The sequence below is a fragment of the Solea senegalensis genome, linkage group LG20, assembly GCF_019176455.1.
Source record: "Solea senegalensis isolate Sse05_10M linkage group LG20, IFAPA_SoseM_1, whole genome shotgun sequence".
NCBI lineage: Eukaryota > Metazoa > Chordata > Actinopteri > Pleuronectiformes > Soleidae > Solea > Solea senegalensis.
The window spans coordinates 377,501-400,887 of record NC_058039.1 but is presented as its reverse complement, the minus strand read 5'-3'; the positions used below and the strand labels follow the sequence as shown (position 1 = coordinate 400,887).

General features: G+C 43.3%; 3 protein-coding genes across 4 annotated transcripts in view; 1 reads left to right on the top strand and 2 right to left on the bottom strand.

Moving 5' to 3' along the window:
• Positions 1-4,375: 4,375 nt before the first annotated feature.
• vps52 (VPS52 subunit of GARP complex) lies at positions 4,376-12,291 on the bottom strand. Its single transcript, XM_044053288.1, has 17 exons — positions 12,185-12,291; positions 10,661-10,742; positions 9,223-9,275; positions 9,031-9,106; positions 8,833-8,900; positions 8,388-8,563; positions 8,109-8,259; positions 7,936-8,036; positions 7,102-7,234; positions 6,776-6,833; positions 6,146-6,279; positions 5,393-5,548; positions 5,207-5,325; positions 4,995-5,118; positions 4,794-4,889; positions 4,559-4,666; positions 4,376-4,471 (listed from the first exon to the last, which is right to left on the bottom strand). The coding sequence occupies exons 1-17, from the start codon at positions 12,281-12,283 to the stop codon at positions 4,376-4,378; spliced, it is 1,830 nt and encodes a 609-aa protein (XP_043909223.1). The 5' UTR covers positions 12,284-12,291.
• Positions 12,292-12,485: 194 nt separating this feature from the next.
• On the top strand, positions 12,486-17,452 carry rps18 (ribosomal protein S18). The gene is made up of 6 exons (XM_044052196.1): positions 12,486-12,568; positions 13,707-13,805; positions 13,926-14,012; positions 16,776-16,877; positions 17,160-17,251; positions 17,337-17,452. The coding sequence occupies exons 1-6, from the start codon at positions 12,566-12,568 to the stop codon at positions 17,410-17,412; spliced, it is 459 nt and encodes a 152-aa protein (XP_043908131.1). The 5' UTR covers positions 12,486-12,565; the 3' UTR covers positions 17,413-17,452.
• A 536-nt stretch (positions 17,453-17,988) lies between these two features.
• LOC122786142 (E3 ubiquitin-protein ligase RING2-A-like) overlaps positions 17,989-23,387 on the bottom strand; it is a 5,727-nt gene continuing 328 nt past the window's right edge. Inside the window, exons 2-7 of one of the 2 annotated variants that reach the window (XM_044052195.1) lie at positions 22,615-22,716; positions 22,375-22,535; positions 21,562-21,786; positions 20,150-20,470; positions 19,887-20,073; positions 17,989-18,979 (exon numbers count right to left, since the gene is read on the bottom strand). In XM_044052195.1, the coding sequence (XP_043908130.1) occupies positions 18,827-18,979; positions 19,887-20,073; positions 20,150-20,470; positions 21,562-21,786; positions 22,375-22,535; positions 22,615-22,692 (1,125 nt within the window). In that variant the 5' untranslated portion in view covers positions 22,693-22,716 and the 3' untranslated portion in view covers positions 17,989-18,826. Of the gene's footprint in view, positions 18,980-19,886; positions 20,074-20,149; positions 20,471-21,561; positions 21,787-22,374; positions 22,539-22,614; positions 22,717-23,387 lie in introns of both variants that reach the window. The other variant, XM_044052194.1, reaches the window with a different exon arrangement.

The following is a 23,387-nucleotide window of genomic DNA, read 5'->3' as shown; positions in this document are numbered from 1 at the left end:
GCACAAAACAGTCAGCCTATCATTTTGGGTTTTGCAGCATAAGCTTCCTATAGGCAAATGAAGAATAACTCCTATGCCTTCATAAGCAAAGGAGAAAAAGGGAGAAAAAGTTGAAGAGGGTGAGCAGAGAAGTGCTCTATGTTACTAGTCTCAACTACATGGACAAACATTTGGAACTTTTCACGATATAGTTCTAACACGACTCTACTCTTTTTTTCTTTCCATTCGGGATAGTAACTGGTACCTGGTGCTTATTTTGCTACCTGGTCTGATGAGGCTCCAAGCGAGCTGAGCCAATACTAAAACGTGACGTCGACAGACTGCCAGCCACCAATTGGTCAGAGAGTGTCGTCACTGGGAAAGTCATGAGCCTGACATCTGACACAGGAATCAAATCATACAATGCTTAACTGTAGATCAATTAAAAAGACTTAAAAATCCTGGAAACATGCGTTAATTCTCAATATTTAACAGAGGAGTCTGGTGTTTCGGCTGGCGATCCTGACCCGAATCTCAACCTGTTCAGCCATATTACAGTTCAGATGGAGTCTGTGCTCCTGCTCATGCAGAAAGTACAGAACTAATCTTTATTATTACCCGATTATAATAATTCAGTACACCAAAAACAACTGCTTTCCCCATCAATAGTTTGTGCGTGACGCATATAAAACAACGTCACAGCAGTTTCGTGCAGCCACACTATGACGACCCTGCCCCCGTTGAGGACGTACTATAGTAATGGAAAACAACGTGCCTGATACCAAACCATGTAGAGTCCGGCCAAATAGTGCTAGAACTGTATAATGGAAAAGTGCCAATTGACTGAGGCCAGGTGGTATGATTCAACTTTGAAACTACAAGGATCAAAGATATGCTAATGTACTGCATAGGCAAAAAGGGACAGGGTGGCCCATGTTAGTGTCCAAAGAGATTTGAATTCAGCCTGAAAGTTAGTGTTTCCAGAAAGCGAAAGACATTTACACATGAATGTGTTTAAGTGAAAGAAAATGTCTGACTGTGAGGTAAATTAAACACATGTCCATTAGGCTTGCACAGTCATGATTAGTGTGCGTCTATGATCTTGTTTTGGGAGAGAGGCCAAGGACTGCCTGAGAACCTCCTACGCTAACTCCGAGTGACACTAATTAATGGCTGCTCTGATGGCTCCTTCTGCAGAGGCACCTGGACAGCAAACAAGATTTCAAGGTGAAACGATGACACTAATGTCATTTTTTAACCATGCAGGGTGCACAAATACCCAACGATGTCCAAACATGAAGAGTACACTGTACCATCCACTCCTAATACTGTGCCCATCTGGTTAAATATGTTCTTAATTTGCATTTAAGACCCTTTGTCCCTCGAGCATAATAAAAGGAGTCAGAAGCACAGTGCAGCCAATGTCATGTGGAACAGATGTGGTGATAAGCCAAGCCCTGGTTCCTCATTATACTGAGATAGGTTCCCTGCTGTACTGGTTCTGACCCAAGTCACTGGAGTCAAGTAAAGATGAAAAATAAACCTTAATAAGTCTTAACTGAACCATAGGGAGCTTGTGTGAGATAAAGAAAGTGGCATGATTAGAGGGGGAAATGCAAGGCATTCATTTGCGGTTACACATTTACCCTTGTGCATCGCTGCACATTGGAGTGCACGGGGATACAGTATATAGGGACACGTCGTGCTACAATATCACGGAAGCAGTAATGATCATTACTTTATCTCCAACACGGTGGTTTAAAAACAGCTCCTCGGAGGCCAGTGAGGGTGAGCATAAATGCAAGGCAAACGAGACATCACGGAGGTTCAGAGAGAAATATGCAGAAGAGGCAGCCAGCACGAGTGGAGATGCATGGTGTTCCAAGAACAAGACATGCGGGACGCACAAATCCATCACCCTACTTATTTTCAGCTTTTAGAGAGTAATTTACCACCCACGCGAGAAGGTTAATGCATGTTTTACATAATCCCACATTCAAACATTAAAACAAAAGCACATTTTGGGCACTTGTGCTTACAGGCACACAAAGAAATAGGCAACTGTCAATCATCGACTAATTAAGCCAGAGATAGTCGAGGTTGAACTACATAATACTTCTAAACTACAACTTAAAATGACTGTTACTCAAGGTTGCATTAAATATGAATCAGCTTCCTGTTAGAAATAAAACCCTTTTGGTATTCTGTCCATCATCTACAGTATACCTGTACACCTCCACCTTTATGCATAGTGTGTATTATGGTCCCTCCCTGTTAAATCACTGGCCCTTCCCCACATTTGTGAAGAAAAATAGCTTCATTAACTTTAATCATGCTATTGAAGAAGACCTAAAACTAGTGACTGAGACATTAACTCCTCAGAAAATGTTTATTGGCATTATAAATCAAGTGAGAAATAAGCTAATTGCAAAAGTCTTAGGTCGACGTTACATTTGTTTTATTAGTACTGCTACGATGATCGTACAGTATAATTATTTCTCAATTGCTTATTTGGAACACATGTATGCGGTTTTAGAATAAAACACAGGTTAAAGTGTCAAGTATTTAGTGTGACCTAACCTTACGCTTGAACAATAGTATGACGCTGGCTTTCTGGAGTGGAACGCTAATTAATGTTTCTGGTTAAGCCATGTGACTAGGAAAAATATCTGCCATGAAAAAGGGTTAATTCAAGACATGCTTGAGCATTACATACACACTCACCGACATCTTCTTGATATACAACACCAATTTTTAGTCATTCCAACCCAAATGTCAATGATCGCAGAATCTGACAGACATAAAAACAACAACAGCTGCCCAGAAAGTGGTACTTAACATTCTCCTTCCATGGCTTCACTAGAAGTCTGTGTCTATTTTAATACAATGCAATCTCCTGCCGAGTTTGTCATACACTATGTAGTGACCACAGGATCCTATTGTTTTAGTCCAGATGTGTGAGTCAGTCATGGGATGACGAGATAAAATAAGACACTTTGTGTTGTGTTTGCTTGAAGAAAAGAAAATAATGTCCAGATGCTCTTCCATAATAAACAACAAATATTGGCTCCTTGTGGCTTTAGAAAATGGTGCGATAGAAAAAAAATATATACTGAAAATGTTTCTATAAACAAAAAGGGGATACGAAAAAGACTGTCTGCTGCAAACCAAACAAGGTCTAAAGACTGTATGCTCTCCATAGTCTGCAACACCACTAGGCTGCAGAACCTGCCCTATATACAGGACACCAACTATCATGACACACATATTCTCAAACTATAAATGAGTACACAGCAGAAATGCTGTGTAAAATGGGCAATTTGCCATAACTGAAATAATCAAACACAGGAATTGGAATTGGCTCCTACACAATATATGGACAAAAGTATTTGGCCCCACCTCCTGTAAAGTATTGAATTCAGGTGTTTCAATCAGGCTTTGGGCTCGGCAACTTATCTCCAACGAAGGCAACAGTTTGAGGAATGCAATTTTCTATTCCAACATTACTGTGTCTCAGTGAACAAAGCAAGGACTGTAAAGACATGGTTTGACGAGTTTGGTGTGGAACAACTTGACTGACCTGACCTCAACCCCATCGAGCACCTTTGGAATGAACTCGAACAGAGATTGTGAGCCAACATCAGTGCCTGACCTCAGAAATGCTCCACAGAAACACTTCAAAGGACCAAATCCATATTAACGTACTGTACATGTATTTGAATACATCATTACAGTCCCTGTTGGTGTAATGGTCAGGTGTGTGAATACTTTTGTCCATACTGTGGTTATATGGATCATAAATGTGTAATTCTGGTGTCTGAAAATGACTCGTGTTACATTTCCACAAACATCAGTCGAGTGTAGTTTGTACTTGTAAGTGTTGAACACATTAATAAGATTGAATTATTATTTTGCTTACCATGCAGTAGATAGTAAGTGTTTCTTATCAGCATCTGCCTCCACCTCACATGCAAACACAACAGAAAAGCCCTCCTTCACACTGCACTGCTAATCAGCCGCAGTATTAATGTAGCATCACCTCAGGCTTTTCCCTCTGTTAGCTTCTTATAACAGCCGTGTGACAGGCAGATATACACACATGTACTGCTCCACTCAGAGACAGGATTACGCTTCAGCTGTGGGGGCAGGGGCTGCAGATATAGAGATAATATAGAACGCCTGAATCTTTTTTTTCTTCTTTTTTTTTTAAACTCATTATATGCTGTTTATAAAGCTGCAGAGTCAATGATAGATGGGAGCTGCAGCACATTTTCACCCAAACAGGCCAGAAATCTACAGCGAGTTGACAGGCTTCCCCAGAACATGCAGCTAAGTCAGACAAACTTGTCGCCTTTCTTCACAGATGCTCATTTTACCTCTCCCTTACCTCCATGTTCTAAAGACGAGGTAAAGAGATTTGGTTCACCTGTGTTCTGGCCAGAAGAAGCTGCTGGAAACCTTCAACCTCTTTACTGTCGTCTGCTGCCCTCTCCTGGACCAGAGAGGAAAAACACACAGAGAGTCAGATGACTGTGTGTGCGTGTGTGCGTGTGTGTGCGTGTGTGTGTTTGTATATCACCATGAGGACACCCAGCATCATATCATAGTTGTTAATGAGGAAGATGAGCTGATCTCGTCTGGAGGGAAACTCTGCTGCCATCTTCAGGACAAAGTTCTCCACTTCAACCTGCACATAACACACACACACACACACACACACACACACATCACACTGTGTGTGTGAGAGAGAGAGAGAGAGAGAGAGAGAGAGAGAGAGAGAGAGAGAGAGAAGAGTGTGTGTGTGTGTGTGTCACCTGCAGTTGTCCCAGCAGAGCGTTGGTTCTCTCGTTAGGAAACGTCTGGTTGATGCTGACGATGGCTGACGAGAACTCCGCGTAACGACGAGTGATCTAAAAACAACACAACTCACACTCAGTTCACTGACACACACACACGTATACACACGTGTACACACATGTACACACATGTACACACATGTACACACATGTACGTACATAGTGGGGTCTGGTGTCCAGTACTCCCAGTCTCTGAGGGTCTGTGTTTCTGATGCTGTGGATGTTCATCTCCAGGATCAACTCAAACCTCGGCCACAGCAGCTCCAGCACAGCGTCCCAGTACCTGACACACACACACACACACACACACGTGAACTTAAAAAAAAGACAAAACAGCGGTCCCTTGAAAAGGGGCGTGTGCAGACACTGACTTGTCGAGGGCGGGGATGTTCCTCTTGGCGGTGATGGCTCTGAACCTCAGGATGATGTGGATACACAGGAACACGGCGATGCTGTCGTAGCAGTCAGAGACGTACGTGGACATACTTTTCTGTGGAGACGACAAAACTTACACGGGGACAACAGGGGGCGCAACAGGAGCAGGAGGAGGAGCGTACCAGAAACATGCTGAGCGTTTTGCCCATGATGCTGTTGAAGAGGTCGAGGGCGGAGTTTCCTGCAGCCATGAAGAAGTCGCACAGGAAGAGGAACTCTCTGCAGCCGTTGTCCAGCAGTGCGTAGTGCTGACTGCGAAACAGCGTCTCATACGGATACTGATGGACGGATGAAAGACACAAGAGTTCATTATTCACATTTTCATTTTAGTTTCACTTTTCATATTCTCTATTATGAGGCTCATAATAATGTATCACAGATGACCAGCAGGTGTCAGTGTTGATCCAGAGTGTGGCAGCAGCAGGTCACATGATCACAGGGGACCTGCCGTGTATGTGTGTGTGTGTGTGTGTGTGTGTGTGTGTGCGTGCGTGTGTGCGTGTGTGTGTGTGTGTGTGTGTGTGTGTGTCTCACTCTGCTGTATCTCCTCTCTGGTCAGTGTGTGTGTGTGTGTCTCACTCTGCTGCTCCTCTGGACAGCATGTAACTCTGCTGCTCTCCCCTCTCTGGACAGGTAATGACTGTGTATATCTCACTCTGCTGTCTCCTCTCCTTCAGTGTGTGTGTGTGTCTCTCCGCTGCTGTCTCTCCTCTGGACAGTGTGTGTGTGTCTCTCACTCTGCTGTCTCCCTCAGACAGTGTGTGTGTGTGTGTCTCACTCTGCTGTCTCCTCTCTGGACAGTGTGTGTGTGTGTGTGTGTGTCTCACTCTCCTCTCTGGACAGTGTGTGTGTGTGTGTGTGTGTGTGTGTCTCACTCTGCTGTCTCCTCTCTGTACAGTGTGTGGGACCAGTATTGGTCCCTCCAGTTCACTTGGACTCAGGACAGCTCCTCGCTGTCCCAGGGTGAAGATGGTGTTCCTGCTCTTCAGAGAAGGTTTGGAGAAGAAACCTGAGGACGTGGCGTCAAGGATGACTGACATGAGTCACATGACCTCTGACATTAATGAGCACGTACGTGTTCTCAATGTTCGGTATGTGAGGGTGACATCCGCCTCCCTGATGATGATTTACCTGAACTCATTAAATATGTACTGCATCTTTACGTACCACACCCACCCACACACACACACACACACACACACAGAGGGTGTGTCTCTTCAGTTAACAGACAGGTGTCTTTAACTGTTTGTTCTTCCTGTTCCAATGCCTCGTTTGCAGATTTCATAATTAGCAGGTAGTGAAGACAACGCCTGCAGCACCAGAGGAATGTGACTCTTCTTTATATGAACACAGTGTCCGCGTCCCAGAGGGGGCGGAGCCCAGAATATTTTTTTATGGGACAAGAAAGCATATTTCTGATGTTACCTCACAAATGTTTGTTAACCAAACCTCAGAGAGAAAATCAGTGATCTTAACATCACACACACACACACTTTAAAGGATATCTTTCTTGGCCGTGTCCTCCACTCCCATCAGGTCGTCTTTGTCCGCCACCTCCTCGTACTGTCGACGAGACAAACACGTCACGTGTGAGGAGCTGAGGTCTGTCCACAGAGGCTCCACCCACATCTTTAAATCTTAAAACTCACCCCCGTTGCTATGGTTACATCTAATCTTTACACCCTTTTGTTTTAGTATCTAAAAAAAAAATCCAGGATGTGAGTTCAACTGTACGTGGCTGGGTCACATGACATGCGTGTTGCTGGACGGAGGCGGAGCCTCTGGTTGTGAGGCGTTATGTAAATGAGTGTTGATGATGTCACTCACTGACCTGCACTTTGAGCAGCCTGCTACTGTACGACTTGAAGTAACTGTAGTAAATCTTGCTCATCGTGTCCACGTACTCATCTCGGATCTCCTTGGCAACCGTCCTCTCGTTGGCCAAGAGGAACTGGTAAAAAAACCTGCAGAGAGACAAACACAGCGCAAAGGTTCAGGTGAAGGTTCAGATGAAGGTTCAGGTGAAGGTTCAGGTGAAGGTTCAGATGAAGGTTCAGATGAAGGTTCAGGTAGATGAAGGTTCAGATGAAGGTTCAGATGAAGGTTCAGGTGAAGGTTCAGAAGGTTCAGGTGAAGGTTCAGGTGAAGGTTCAGATGAAGGTTCAGGATGAAGGTTCAGATGAAGGTTCAGATGAAGGTTCAGATGAAGGTTCAGGTGAAGGTTCAGTGAAGGTTCAGGTGAAGGTTCAAGGTTCATGAAGGTTAGGTGAAGGTTCAGGATGAAGGTTCAGGTTCAGGTGAAGGTTCAGATGAAGGTTCAGGTGAAGGTTCAGGTGAAGGTTCAGGTGAAGGTTCAGAGAAGGTTCAGATGAAGGTTCAGGAAGTTCAGATGAAGGTTCAGATGAAGGTTCAGGTAAAGGTTCAGGTGAAGGTTCAGATGAAGGTTCAGGTAAAGGTTCAGATGAAGATGAAGGTTCAGTTCATGAAGGTTCAGATGAAGGTTCAGGTGAAGGTTCAGGTTCAGGTGAAGGTTCAGATGAAGGTTCAGGTGAAGGTTCAGATGAAGGTCAGAGGAAGGTTCAGATGAAGGTTCAGATGAAGGTTCAGGTGAAGGTTCAGATGAAGGTTCAGGTGAAAGAGATGTTTCATGGGCAGATGCTCTCACCTGTATTTGAGCAGAGTGTTCTGAGGGATCTGGTAGTTAGTCATCGGCTTCCTGAAAGAGTAGATCTTCTGCAGGATGAACTCTCTGATCTTCGACACGGCCTGAGGAGAAGGAACAAAGTTTGTAACAAAGTTCGTTCTGACAGCTCCTCCCGACTCGTGCATGTGTGTCACCTTGATTTTGAGGCGGTCGACAATGTCCTGGATGTCGGAGCAGGCGAGTGTCTCTCTAAAGCTCAGCTCTTTGGCAAAGTTGATCTTGTTGTTGAGCTCGTGAAGCTGCTCCAGGAAGTCCTGCTCCATCACCGGACTCTCCAGGATGGTGCTGCGGTGAGACGTGATGGTCAGAGAGAGAGAGAGAGAGGGAGAGGGAGAGGGAGAGAGGGAGAGAGAGAGAACCCTCCCACACTCGTCCACAAACACACATGACACAGAGACAGCAGCTTCACTTACGAGATCATGGCTCCGGGAACCACCAGCTCGTCCACCAGCTGGCTGAGGTGGCTGCGTATGGCCTGACGGTTCTTCAGACGCACGTTCATGCTGACGGACTGCTGCTGCAGCGTCTGGATCTCACTGCTGATGGACGACAGGTCACTCTGGAAGCCGCTCAGCATGCCCTCCATACGCTGACCACAGGCAAACACACAAAGAAACCCTGATCACAGTCACGCACACTCATTTACATTTGATTTTCACATGATTTCTTTGTCCGTATGTATATTTTTATGTTTCCATTAGGGATAGAACCAAAATATTGTCACGTCGTCCACACCCTGCCTACCAAGAAAAGGTTCTGTTCTCAGGACTTTACCATCCCAAACCTTACCTTACTGTACCTAACTGATACCATGATGAAAACACATCCTTGTCACTTTCTGTGGGCGTCTTGACTTACCTCCAGTATGGCGTCACAGGCGGTGATCTGGTTGTGCAGGAGAGCGATGTTCTGACTCTCTTTGATGTCTGAGAGACGACGGCTCAGGAAAAGAAAAGTTCAACTCGTATCTACTGCAGCACATCATGCAAACTTGAAGTCAATTTAAAGACGAAATGTTAGAGATATTTTCTTCATGAAAGCAAGTGGACAGGATACAGTCTCTGATGGACACCTGCTCGATCCTCTGCAGCTCCACCTCCACCTGTTTGGAGTACTGTCGCAGGTCAACACCCTAAAACATAAAATGTTTGCTTTAATGTTGGAAATAACTGATAACTGATATTTGTCTCATTACAAGGCTTAAACAACAGATTTGTAAACTCAGGATTTAGTCTGAGACTCTCTCACCGTCTTCAGCGCCTCCTTCACCAGGTCGTCCTCCAGGTTGGCCTGAATGTGAACTGCAGGAGACAGAACATGTTCAAGTGTTCAACTCTAAATGTGCTGTGAGCGCCCCCTGCTGCTGCGACACGGAGACTCAGACATCACTTTAAGTCTACGATACCTGCATCACATGTTCACGTCTTTATCTCACTGTTAGACGGACTTTTCCAACAGGAAACTGAAGTTTGTAAACCACTCACCACTTAATGTTCTTAAAGGGGACATATTACATGTCATTTTGCAAACGCTTTTATCCAAAGCGACTTACAATGGAATTAAGTTAGGGTTGGAGTCGAACTTGCGACCATTGTGACCATGATGTCTTTCACACACAGGGTACCAGTCTTAATCACTGAGCCACTCCACCCCTGCATGTGATGCAAAATCCACTTTTTAACCATTTCAATACTTATATTTGGGACTCTGGAGGCCCTACCAGTCGCCAAAGTGTGGAAAAAGAATACTCAGTCATGTTTTCGTGGTCCCCCTTAGTGTAAGTATAGGCCATAAAACACTCCATGTTGAATTTCCTGCGCTTATGACGGCAGCATGCGCATTTCACCACGAATGTTACCGCCCACCAGTAAGTTTACTTGGAGAGCTCCACCTTAGCTCCACCCTGCTAGAGGGACAAGGAGGAAGGAGGGAGGGAGGAAGAGCGGTATTATGTCAACGCGGAGGGACAAGTGTGCTGTTGGTGGCTGCACAGTGGAGCACAGTGTTTTACAGAGGATTTTATATATGAAGCTAATGTGCCGATGATAAAGTCAGCAAACGTGTGTTCGTGTGTTCGCACCACTTCACATCAGTATTTAGTCAGCGACGTACAAACACACACATTGTTAAGAAAAGGTCACATAGAGGTCATAACTGACCATTCTGACACGTCCTAATTAAACATATTTGTTCAGTACGTCCTCCATGACCGGAGCACAGACTCAGTCTGATACAGTCACATACAAAGGTCAGTGGTGGATCAGTGGTGCTGTCCTTAAGTGTTTTTGACTGATTTACAGTTCGGCACTGTTTGGCTTGATCCTTGTGTCGGACATCTCCACTTCGGACAATGTGGGCGTGTTTGCCTGTGTCTCATTTGCATAAAACAGAGCATTCTGAAAGGGGCGTGTTTAGCAGGGTTATTGAACTGCTATGATGCTTCATCCTTATGGTATTTTGACCAAAGCATGTCACTGACATGTTCATTAGGACACCAGGGAACCAGTTTAATGGGGGAAATAGGGTATAATAAGATGTGATCTTTAAGATAACAAAGACTTAAGACTTTCACTGTGAGAGCGAGTCAGGCTGGTTCTCAGCAGCAGGGGCCGTAAGGAGCCGCCCTCGGTGCTCATCACACAGCTGAACCTCTTACAAACACACTGTACAATAAATGTTGACTTACTGTCCACTTCATCGAGGATGTACTCATCAGTGGTGAGGTCCAGTTCTCCAAGGTTCAGGTGAGTCATGTCTGCGTCAGGCTTCTGTGGAGGACACACACAAACACACACACTTTAAGTGTTATATTTTGACACATGTTTTTTTTATTGTATGTGAAGGCATTACTTTTATGTCCAAGTCAAATTTCCCCACAGGGACAATAAAATCACATCATATTGTAAATGTCTCTCTCTGGTGTTTTCGTGTCTTCACAGACACAGAGCTGCTGTAAGTAACAGAGGTGTCGTGGAAAAATAAAACTAAAATAAATGGTGAATGTGGTGCGTTATAGCAACATGGTGGTGAGCAAATGTCCCAGGTTTGTAGTAAAAGTAAATACAAATGACACCTCACATAATAAATAAATATGTTTGTTAGTAATTTACCTGATATGACCTTAGATTATTTTGACAATTGGTTAATAAAATATAACTAAATATAAAATATACTGATCAGTGTTTGTCAAAACTGGAAAAAACTAGAGCTGCAACTAATCTGTCGATTATTACCTCGATTAATCCTTTGGTCCATAAAATGTCAGAAAATCTTAAGAAATGTTGATTGTGTTTGTCAAACCTGGAAATTACGATGTTCTCAAATGTGATGATGATTAACTTTTTATGATTTCTTCGTTATCCAGAGCAAAGAAATTAAGAAAATATTTACATTTAAGAAGCTTAAAAGATCAGAAATCTTGTTTTACTCATGAAAAAAAGCTTCAAACCGATTAATCGATTATCAAAACAGTTGTTGGTTAATTTAGTAATCGATTAACAATCGATTCATCGAACAAAAACCCACGTGCAATACCTCCAATAACCACCTTTTTATAGCTTTATTGTCAATATTATTCTATATTGTACATTCACAGATGTGAAAATACATTACTATGTCCCACTCCAGTCCAATTAATAATAAATGATTATTTAATATTATCTTAAATAATGATGTCGTCAAATGTCTTGATTTGTCCACAAACAAAAATTTCTGTATTATATGGAGCAAAGAAACCATAAAGTTTTCACATTTAAGGAGCTGAAATATCAGAAAACGAATTTTTGGAAAATATTACTATTTAAAAAACCGCTGAACCTGATTAATATTTTATCAAAAACAGATGACAGTTAATGTAGTCATAGAATAATCCTTGCAGCGCTACATTTACCATTAAACGGTATATAAAATCTAAGCTTATTTAGCATCCAGGTGGTTTTACTGTAGTTGATTCATTAACCATATTAAACCATCTAGTATAATATGTTGATAAACATAAGAAAGAATAATCTGTTTTCTTGTTGTTCTTCTACTATCGAGCTAAAACAGGAAAAACAGTTCTAATGCAAACACTGGACTGAGCTAAACCAGGAAGCTAACTGCTACATTAGCTTCACGGTGCGTCACTGCACGACGTCAAAACACGCGATAAGACGTGAGTTTCTTGTCACCAGAGTTTGATTTACTGCGTGAAAAGACTTTTAAAAGTCACCTCGTCTTGTAAATACGCAATCGCGGAGTCTGTCGCATTTCCAGAAGTGTTTACATCCAGAGCCGCCGGAGCTTCTGCAGCGTAATCCGCCATTTTCATTAAGCCCCTCCCCCTTCCACAACAGGCGCATTACCGCCACCCACTGGACTGGAGGGTGGCGCGAGGATCTTTGAAAAATATTTTATTTTTTGAAACAAACAGAATTTCTAAGTTATTTATTCACAGTTTTCATCAGAAACAAATTTCCATTACATTTGTGAATGATTAGAGAATAACACGCTGGTCGGACACTAAAGAGACGGACCCACTTCCGTTAGTGCGTGTGGTCAAACTCACGCGAGAGCGCTGTAACTTCCTCTTCGCACGGAATCCACTTCCAAGATGGTAAGAGCGTTTTCTTTGCCTGTATTTCTGCTGAAATCCGCCTCCATCCTGCGTTAAACGCACACATCTGTCACTTTTTAGAGACTGTGGTGTTTATTGTGTGTCTCCCGTGAGCGGACGCGTTGTGAGTTGTGTGGATATGTGTGCGGGATGAAGGTTTATTTTCACCGTTGAACCTCGGCGCTGAGGCGCGGGCACAAACTCTACTCATATAGCCACACTTTCTGCTCAATCTCTCTCGTTTTTGTCGCTTCCGTCTCCGATTGTTCGCTCGTTGAATGTCGATGTTGAAGGAGACTCGGCTCCGGTCGTAGATCGTTACATTGTCGCTGTTCATGGCTGTTCATATGTGTTAATACGTGTTAGTTAGGAGGCGGTTAGCTTCTGAGCTAACTAACACAAGCTCCGCATGTTTTTGTCCCAGCTGCGGCGCGTGCACTTAAATCACGCCGCACGCCGGTGCACGTGACGCGGGGTAAATGTGTGTCAGGCACGAGACGTAAGTTCACGTTGAAACTGAAGGATTTCTGCTAATGTGGAGCTAAGACATTAGCTCCACTGTTCAGTGTGATCTGCGTGTATTTGATCTGTCTGATCTAATTACACAGAAACTCTTTATGGAAAAAACGATTCATGAAATTTAAAAACTTCAAAAAGAAAACGGTTTATTTCAAACCCACTGTAAAATAAATGAAATAATATTTGGGTTGTGTGTCGTTGATACTTGGGAAACTAAAGATGCCACAGGCTGAACACCCCTGGTGTAAACAAAGGTTCAAATGATTGAGTTTTTACCTCAGAGCAGAACATTCATATGAATGCACTTAACACTGCAGACTTTGTTTTGTTATTGAACTTACGTGTCATGTAGCAGATGCTTTTATCCAATGCGACTTACAAGGGAATTGAGTACAACCTGCCAGGGGTGGAGCTGAACTTGCGACCATGAAGTCTTTTTACTACAACATGGAAATCTGAATGTTTATGAAATGATGTGTTGACGTTTAAAGAGCTTTGGTTTGTTGACATGTATCAGACATTGTCTCTGTTAAAGTAGTTTTTTGTTTAAATATCAAATGTGAGTGTATAGCTGGTTTGTGATGAGGATGAAGAGCAGTCAGTGTGCTGTGGTTTTCAGTCTCTCGTCATCCCTGAGAAGTTCCAGCACATTCTTCGTGTTCTCAACACGAACATCGATGGTCGGAGGAAAATCGCCTTCGCTATCACTGCCATCAAGGTGAGGTCGTCCGTTTCACCCTCATGTTTGTGTGAGGGAATTGTAATCAACACTTTAAATGAGTTTAAACGTCTTTATGTTCAGATCTTTTTCATGTTATCGTGTGTGTGTGTGTGTTAGGGAGTTGGCAGACGTTACGCCCATGTCGTCCTGAGGAAGGCAGACATCGACCTGAGTAAGAGAGCAGGAGAGCTGACAGAGGAGGAGGTGACTTTCACTCACTCACACCATCACTCGCTCACCTGAAAGAAAATATCGTGGATGAGTTTAAAATCATGTCCCTCTCTGACGCCCTGGTAACAGGGGCAGCAAACGCATCATAAATCCATGTGACTATTTCTGCCGATACCGATATTAATATTGCTGCTATAACCGATATCTACCGATATCGATATATGTTTTTAAAGAAAGTTTCTGAGATAAGAGTTTGTACAGAATGAAAATCACGCAAGCTGAATTTTTGAATGTCTTCCTTTATTTTCAAAACATGTTTTACCTCCAAATAACAAGGTCACATAAGACACAAGTAACCAACTACAAGTAAAGGTTTTTAAAAACCTTTACCACTTGTAGCAAGTGTGTAACTAAATGAAAGTACAGTTTAACTCCCTCAACTCACTAAACTCCTGTGAGAAAGTTTGGATCATAAATTACAAACATGAACATAAATAAAAATAATACCCTGCCAAAGTTACTGTAACCGAGATAAGGGCGTCTATACTGGGTACGTAAATAAAGTCAACAACCCTTCCTCCCGGCAACAACAACAACCGCGCCACTTCCCTTCACAATAAAACTACACAACAAATATGAGAAACAATACCTGACAAGCTCTACTAAGAGCTGCCATAATAAAAGAAAACATGTTAAAATACTTTATCAAACTTGCCAGTATTCATGGCAACCAGATATTTATTCAATTGCAAAACATCGGAAAAGTAGCGCCGACTTGGCAGGTTGTTGCGGGGTTCAATATGCGCTATCAACCGTCGGAACCCTCGGCTGGTCGTCAAGAGCAATCATTTCCATTACCTTGATCGTTATTGCCCTGGCCACTGTCTTCCTTTGGTCGAGTCCCAGCTGCGCTGCTTTCTTTTTGTCTGCTTTCCCAATGTTACTAGCGCTAGCTTCCTGCCGTTGTTTGTGTACTTCTGGGTGGCGGTTTTTCAAATGACATAATCAAATTTGTGGTATTGAATGACTTGACGCGGAACCCTCCGCGCATTACCTCGACTTTGCAAGTGTTGCATAATGCTTTTTGCGCATCTTCTATTGACACCAAGAAAAATCACACACACACACACACACCTTGTGCTGCGCTTGCGCCACTGACGCTGTCATGTGCCCAAACAAATGCCGCATGGCCTCCCCTTCCTGACACACATACACAAACAGCAATTAGACGGGTATAAACATCGGTTGTTAAAATCGGCGCAGTTTTACTCATTGAACCGATGCCGATATGTTAAAAAATGACGAACATCGGCCGATAACAATATTAATGCCGATATATCGTGCATCCCTACTCTTTACTTTAAAGTGCAACATTAAATCGTTCATTTTATAGGATATGAACAGATTTTATATATGAAGCTAATGTGCCGGATAAAGTCAGCAAACGTGTGTTCGCACCACTTCACATCAGACTGCGGCCAGTGCCGTATTTAGTCGGGGGACGTATTACGCCGACGTACAAATACACAAATTGTTAAGAAAAGATCACATAGAGCTCATAACTGACCATTCTGACACGTCCCAATTAAACATATTTGTTCAGTACGTCCTCCATGACCGGAGCACAGACTCAGTCTGATACAGTTGCTGATCGCCGCTGCACTCTGTGTCACAGAGAGTGCAGCACCGCTGATCGCCAGCTCGCCGGAGCACCGGAGCTGGTCAGCGGTGGTGAGGTCTCCGGAGCACAGTCTCCGGTCTGATACAGCAACATACAGTTTATTCAGCGCGCCGCTGGCGATCAGCAGTTCTGTTCCTAAGTGTTTTTAACTGATTTACAGTTGGAAAGTGTTCGGCTCGATCCTTGTGTCGGACGTCTCTTCCTGTGACGGCACTCTTGCTGTTTTCTGCGCACGCTGACATGTTGATATTGTCAGAGAGCTAGTGGAGGGAGGGGGAGACGAATAGAGCTGTAAAGCGCTGTAAAGAGGACAAATCAGAAGAAGTGGGTGTGTGTTTGCCTGTGTCTCATTTGCATATAAAGGGACCATGCACAAAAACCGAGCGTTCTGAAAGTGGCGGGTTTAGCAGGGTTTTTGAACTACTATGATTCTTCATCCTTATGGTATTTTGACCAAAGCATGTCACTGACATGTTCATTAGGACACCAGGGAACTATTTTAATGGGGGAAATATGGTATAATATGTCCACTTTAAGACAATAACGCAGGAAGATCTGATAATGTTCAGTATAACTGAAACACTACACAAGTAACTTGGTAGTTGAACAGCCATTATTACCCACACACTCTCCATTGTTAGTCTGTTTTTTTTTCATCAGGCAGAAATGAGTCGACCGAGCTGATCTGTGATCAACTGTTGTGTTCCACAGGTTTAGTGCTGCTGCAGTGAATGATGGTGGGCTGGATTATTGATATTTGGAGCTCTGCTACAGACAGAGCCAAAATAACCCACTTAAATTGATCTCTTATCAGCCGTCGGATTTAAATAAAAAAATCAAATATCGACCCGGCCGATAATTAATGTTTAATAATGACCTGCTGTCTTTAGTTCACTGCTCAAACACAGACAGTGTTTATAATCTGCGCTGTCTGCAGCTCAAAGACACGTTCCAGGATTTAATCTGAGCTGTTCCACCGCTCTCGCCCATCACTCTCTGCTGCTTCACAACATCTTGTTTGGTGTGTGTTGTTTTCAGTGGCTGAGTGAAATGATGAAATGTTTTTCCTCAAACGTGACCTTTGACCTCTTGGTGACGTGGCTGTGGTCTTTCAGGTGGAGCGAGTGGTGACCATCATGCAGAATCCTCGTCAGTACAAGATCCCAGACTGGTTTCTGAACAGACAGAAGGACGTTAAGGACGGCAAATACAGCCAGGTAACACACACACACACACACACACACACGTGATCTAACAGAAGCTCCATCTGTAAAAACCATGAGTCAGCGATAATTAGTCGACTATCAGGACGAGCGACTTCATCAGGAATGTGTTTGTCTGTCAACGACAGTGAAATGTTGTGGTTATGTTAACACTGTTTACTGTGACACACACACTGAAAATGACAGTTTAATTTATTGATGAATTGTTTAATGATATATGAATAAAGTGGTTGAAGTATGTTGATGAACAAGTGAATGTGGTGTTTGTGGTTCCAGGTCCTCGCCAACGGTCTGGACAACAAGCTGAGAGAAGACCTGGAGCGGCTGAAGAAGATCAGGGCTCATCGTGGACTCAGACACTTCTGGGGGTGAGGGTTCCACTCCACCTGTATTTTATTCATTCATTTATTGATGGATTTATTTGACCTTTGACCTGATGTTGTTGTGTTTCAGTCTGCGCGTGCGCGGTCAGCACACGAAGACCACCGGCCGCCGTGGACGCACCGTGGGTGTGTCCAAGAAGAAATAAGTGTCGTCATGTTTGGAAAATAAAACCACAATTCAGTCCACTTTTGGTCTCCTTTGTCCTGTTCTGTGGTCAACACTGGGGGGTGTGGTACTTTGGTTTGGGGTTAAAAGGCCATCACCTGTTGAAGGAGTATTTATTTGCATGGTTACCATGGTGACCTCATTAATGGAACGGGATTGAGATTATTAGACCTGGTTTGGGCTCATGTGCCAGCTTGGGACAGAAGCGAGACATGGGATAACCGCTGTTAGCTACCGTTAGCGATGACATCACTGATCAATATTTAAGGCGGCGTATCGCGTCCAGTTTTAATGGGTTAAATATTCATGTGTTCATCAAATGTATTAACACAACCACTGGTTCACACTTGTGGGTGTGTGGGGTCAGGTTGAGGTGAAGCTGATACTTTGTTATACTGTAAGTTAGTGAAAACCACATTAAAATTGTTAAAATCCCACAGAAAAGACAAAACTTCAATATAAACGTAACGTTGTCCCCACTGAGGACGTTTGAAACTGTGCGATTTCATTGACACGTTTATCTTTTCTTTTTTCATGAAGCAAAGAAACAAAACACTTTGACATTTGATTCTTTTAATCTTTGGTTAAAGATTAAAATGAGCTGAACAAAGATTTGGATGTTTTTATTGAGAACAGAAAAACGTTAAAGTGCGTCAGGAGAAGAAGATGCCGAGTCCTGCGTCGTCTCCATGTTTATGGCTTAACGGGGAATGTAGCGGCAACGTGTGCACGAGGCTGGGCGGCGGCTTGCCTCAATGCATGCTGGGACATGAGCCGATTGGCAGACAAGAGATTAAAGATCAAGACTGAAGCGAGTTTAAGAAAAACTATTTCAGTCTAAAGAAAAAAAAAAAAGTTAAAGGAGTTGTAAAATCAGATTTCCTTTTTCCTGCTTGTCACTCTGCTGCCCTACCACTGTGACATTATGGGATGTAACTTTCTCAAAAGTTCACTTCATAGAATTTAGGGGGAAAAAATTGAGTCAAATATTTAAAATTCAGCTGCCAAATTACCAAATACTACACACTAGTGGCTTTTCATTTTGTACGGAAAGTGCCACATTGTTTAATCCGGCTTTAATCTCAGAAACCTGACTTTTCTCAGAATTCTGATTGTGAGGAACCTCACTTTAATCTGTCTTTCATCTCAGAAACCTTGCAAAAATCTTTTAACATTTTTTAACAATGTGGCACTAATACTCTTCCGTAATTTTGGCACAGCTGCTAAATTAAGATTTTTAATTTTAAAAGTAATTAAAAATCACGTCAACAATCAGAACTGTTAGAAAATCATTTAAATCCAATTCTGCTTCATGTAAAATCTGACTCCATATATAAAAAAATAACGGTAGCGATGACGCTATGAACACGGCAGAAGCTGCAGACTCCTCCCCCTCATCCCTCCCTCTGAGGAGGAGGAGACCTCTGGTGGTGGGGAGGTGATGGTGCAGGTTGCTCCTTGGTGGGAGCATAGTAGAGCTCCAGCGGTTTCCTGACCTTCCAGTATTTCTCGTTGACGAGTTCCAGAGTCAGAGAACCGTTCAGCGTCTGAGGAGGAAGAGGAGGAGCTTATTACACAACGTCACCTATGACATCGTAAACACACGGCCGTCATCTCTTTTTTGTGTATATGTGTATATATATGTATGTATATGTATATATATATGCATATATGTGTATGTGTGCACACACACATACACATATATGCATATATATACACACACATACATATATATGCACACACACGTGTATGTATATATATGCACACACACGTGTATGTATATATATGCGCACACATGTGTATATATGTATATACACATAGGTATATATATATATATATATATATATATACACACATATATATGCACACGTGTATATATATACATATACATGCACGCACACACACACGTGTATATATACACACACATATATACATGCACACACACACACGTGTATATATATATATACAGTATATATACACATGTATACATATATATGCACACACACGTGTATATATATATGTATATACACATAGGCATATATATATATACATATACATGCACACACACACACAGACGTGTATATATACACACACATATATACATGCACACACACACGTGTATATATACATGCACACACACACACACACGTGTATATATATATACAGTATATATACACATGTATACATATATATGCACACACATGTGTATATATGTATATACACATAGGTATATATATATATATATATATATACACACATATACATGCACACACACACAGACGTGTGTATATATACACACACATATATACATGCACACACACGTGTATATAGGTAGCGTGCATCTGTCAGTTTCCTCTGTAATCTAGAAAACTCTTTTGTCTTAAAATGTTGCGCTGCTAAGCTTCAGCTTGTGATTGGCTGTTTGTCTGTGTGACCCCGCCCACAGTGACTCACAGAGAACTGTCCTCCTCGGGTGATGATGTAGATGGTGTACTGTTTCTCACTGACTTGGCTCAGACTGGACCCCTCCCTCCCCCTGTCCTGTGTCTCCTCAGTGGTCCGTCTGTCCTCCAGAGCAATGCGCAGAGCCAGGTATTTGGACAGATGGTCCACAGTGGCGTTGGCTGTCGTCTTCACAAATCTGCAGACAAAGACAATCCCATCAGTGTGAAAGTCACCGTTATGTCATGTGATATTCAGCCGTTGCTCTGCCTCACCTGGTCTGGTTGTAGTCGTGGGCGTGGACTAGCTGTGGGTGTGGTCTGAACACCAGCTCGATCTCTGAGGCTGGCCCCTCTTCCCGGTGTCTCAGTGGAGGCGTCGGGCTCCCGCTGTCAGCCTCTAGCCCCGAGCCGTCCTCTGAGACACGCAGCCTCTTGCGGCTCGGCCCGGCCTCTGAGGATGTCTGCCCACAGGGGTGTGGCACGTGTGAGGGGGTGGAATCATGGGACACGTGTGACCGGGTGTCACCGTTGTCTTCCCCGCCACTGAACGTGGTGTTGTCACTTTCCTGAGTCGGCTTCTTCACCCGGTGGTTCCTGCAGGGGGCAGTAAATTCAGAGTGACAACAGTTCAAAGGTATAGTAACGTCCGTCCAACCAAAGGTCAAACTAATGTCCGTCCAACCAAAGGTCAAACTAACGTCCGTCCAACCACAGGTCAAACTAATGTCCGTACGACCAAAGGTCAAACTAACGTCCGTCCAACCAACCAAAGGTCAAACTAACGTCGTCTAAACAAAGGTCAAACATCCGTCCATCCAACCAAAGGTCAAACTAATGTCCATCCAACCTAAGGTCAGACTAACGTCCGTCCAACCAAAGGTCAAACCACGTCCATCAACCAAGGTCAGACTCGTCCGTCCAACCACAGGTCAAACTAACGACCAAAGGTCAAACTAACGTCCGTCCAACCAACCAGGTAACATCCCAACCAAAGGTCAAACCCGTCTAACCACCAAAGGTCAAACATCCGTCCATCCAACCAAAGGTCAAACTAATGTCCATCCAACCTAAGGTCAGACTAACGTCCGTCAACCAACCAAAGGTCAGACTAACGTCTGTCCAACCAAAGGTCAAACTAACGTCAGTCCGACCAAAGGTCAAACAACGTCCCGACCAAAGGTCAAACTAACGTCCATTCAACCAACCAAAGGTTCTAACGTCCGTCGGACCAAAGGTCAAATGTCCATCCATCCAACCAAAGGTCAAACTAATGTCCATCCAACCTAAGGTCAGACTAACGTCCAACCAACCAAGGTCAAACTAATGTCCGTCCGACCAAAGGTCAAACTAACGTCCGTCCAACCCCAAAGGTCAAACCCGTCCGTCCAACAAACTAACCAACCACCAAAGGTCAAACCGCCCATCCAACCAACCAAAGGTCAAACTAGCATCCATCCAACCAACCAAAGGTCAAACTAACGCCCAACCCACCAAAGGTCAAACTAATGTCCATCCAACCTAAGGTCAGACTAACGTCCATCCAACCAACGGTCAAACTAACGTCCATCCAACCAAAGGTCAGACTAACATCCGTCCAACCAAAGGTCATAACATCACAGTGGCTATCTCTGCTGTGATTGGCCGTCTCTGCTGTGATTGGCTGTCTCGGCTGTGATTGGCCCCACCTCTCAGACCTGTAGCGCGCCTGTTGTCTCAGCCCCTCCTCGATGCTGGAGCTCAGAGCGTCCGGGTTGTGGAGTCGGTTGAGTCGATCCAGGACTCGCTGCTGATGAGCCTCGTACTCTTCGCGACTCGGGTAGATTTTAGAGATCAGCGCGTCAAAGTTAGAGTCTCGACGCAGCGAACGTCGGGACACCAACTTCTTCCTGCAGGTTGGACACTCCTTGTTCCTGCGTGAGGGGGGTGGAGCTTAAGACTGAACATTTTGCAGTAGTTTGTGTACTGTGATGTAGTTTGTAGTTGTGTCTTGAAGACGTTTGCTGGATATCATAGTGTGTTTTCTGTTTCTGAACTAAGTCTCAATCAGTTTGTAGTTTTTTAGCAGTACTTTACAGTATGTCATATTGTCTTTGTAATTTTCCAGCTGCAATGCAATAACTTGATTATAAATCAATTACTAAATCAAACTATTTGAGTTTGATTTAATTTAATAATTAAAAACAGTTTCTGTCATTTTTCAGCTTCTTAAATGTGAATATTTTCTACTTTCTTTACTCCATTAAAAAGACAAAGAAATCATTCATTTTGATTTGTGGACAAAACAAGACATTTGAGAAACATCATTATTTCCACGTTTGACAAACACTGATCAATATTTTCTGACATCATGGATTAATCGAGAAAATAATAGTTTGTTGAAGTAGTTGAAATTATTCTGTGTGGTAAACTCTACTGCATAACGACATGTGGGACAAAATAACACTGACACTCATTTGCCCGTGTGGCCTCTCGTCACCACGACGACCGGCGCTTCTCACCCTGATCGCAGAGCGGTGACGATGCATTCGGAGCAGAAGCGGTGCAGACACTCTTTGGTTGTCATGGTGTTCTTCAGCATGTCCAGACAGATGGGACACATGAGCTCGCTGTGCAGAGAACGAGGAGACACAGCCACCTCTGTCCCGTCCATGATCGCCTCCTGCTGGCACAGACGCAGAACAGCAGGCGTGAGACACGCCCGTGGCAGCGTGTTAATGCTATGTGTCGTGCGCTCGTACCTGCGGGCTCCTGTGCAGCTCATACAGACTCAACTCCCACGTCTTGCTCGTTGTCTGGATGTTCACCGGTGCTGCCATGGCTGCCGTTTCCCACAATCCTCTCTGAACATGAGTGCGATTCACAAACTTTAATTTGATTTTCAACATGCAAATGGGCGGGGCTTCCTGTCCGTACACTGCCTACATTTATCTGAAAGCTAACAGGAAATTGATGCACTAACGCATCATGAAAGTTGAACATTCACTGACAGCAGTGTTTCCCAAAGATGGTGACCCAAATCACAACATGTGAAAGAATAACGTTGTGACTCATTTACAGCCATGTCTGTAAAAACCTGACGTAGTTTAACAAATAAGAAATGCTCGGTAAATGAATTCAAACTTCCTTTTATGCATGTTATTTCAAACATAGACTGTGCACATAAATCATAACCAAAAGTTTGGGGAAATTAAGCAAAACTCCAATGACCCATGTGTGGGTTGCGACCCAGTGTTTGGTAACCACTGCCTTTATATCAAAAAAAAGGTTATAAAGTGTTGTAATATTACACAACATGTTACATTAACATTACAATGACTAACAAAAACACTTGTTAAAAAGAGCAGTCCTGAAAATGCTTTCCTGTCATATTTTGTCCCGTTACAGTTTGTTATTTTTACATCACCTTACAACAATGATAAGAAGAAAAACAATGGCTTGTTAATATTTCAACATTAAAAGCAGCCACTAAGTATCGCGTGACATCAAGTTTCGCGATTATTTCAGTCAGCAC

Excerpts from the sequence above, each read along its gene's own strand:
- vps52 (XM_044053288.1), bottom strand. The coding sequence starts at position 12,283 with ATGAAAATGGCGGATTACGCTGCAGAAGCTCCGGCGGCTCTGGATGTA. Across the intron at positions 8,901-9,030 it reads GCAGGTGTCCATCAGAGACT|ACATCAAAGAGAGTCAGAAC; the intron begins GTATCCTGTCCA and ends GTCGTCTCTCAG. Across the intron at positions 4,667-4,793 it reads CTCTGCTGGGACAACTGCAG|GTTGAAGTGGAGAACTTTGT; the intron begins GTGACACACACA and ends TGTTATGTGCAG.
- rps18 (XM_044052196.1), top strand. Across the intron at positions 13,806-13,925 it reads TCGCTATCACTGCCATCAAG|GGAGTTGGCAGACGTTACGC; the intron begins GTGAGGTCGTCC and ends TGTGTGTGTTAG. Across the intron at positions 14,013-16,775 it reads GAGAGCTGACAGAGGAGGAG|GTGGAGCGAGTGGTGACCAT; the intron begins GTGACTTTCACT and ends GTGGTCTTTCAG.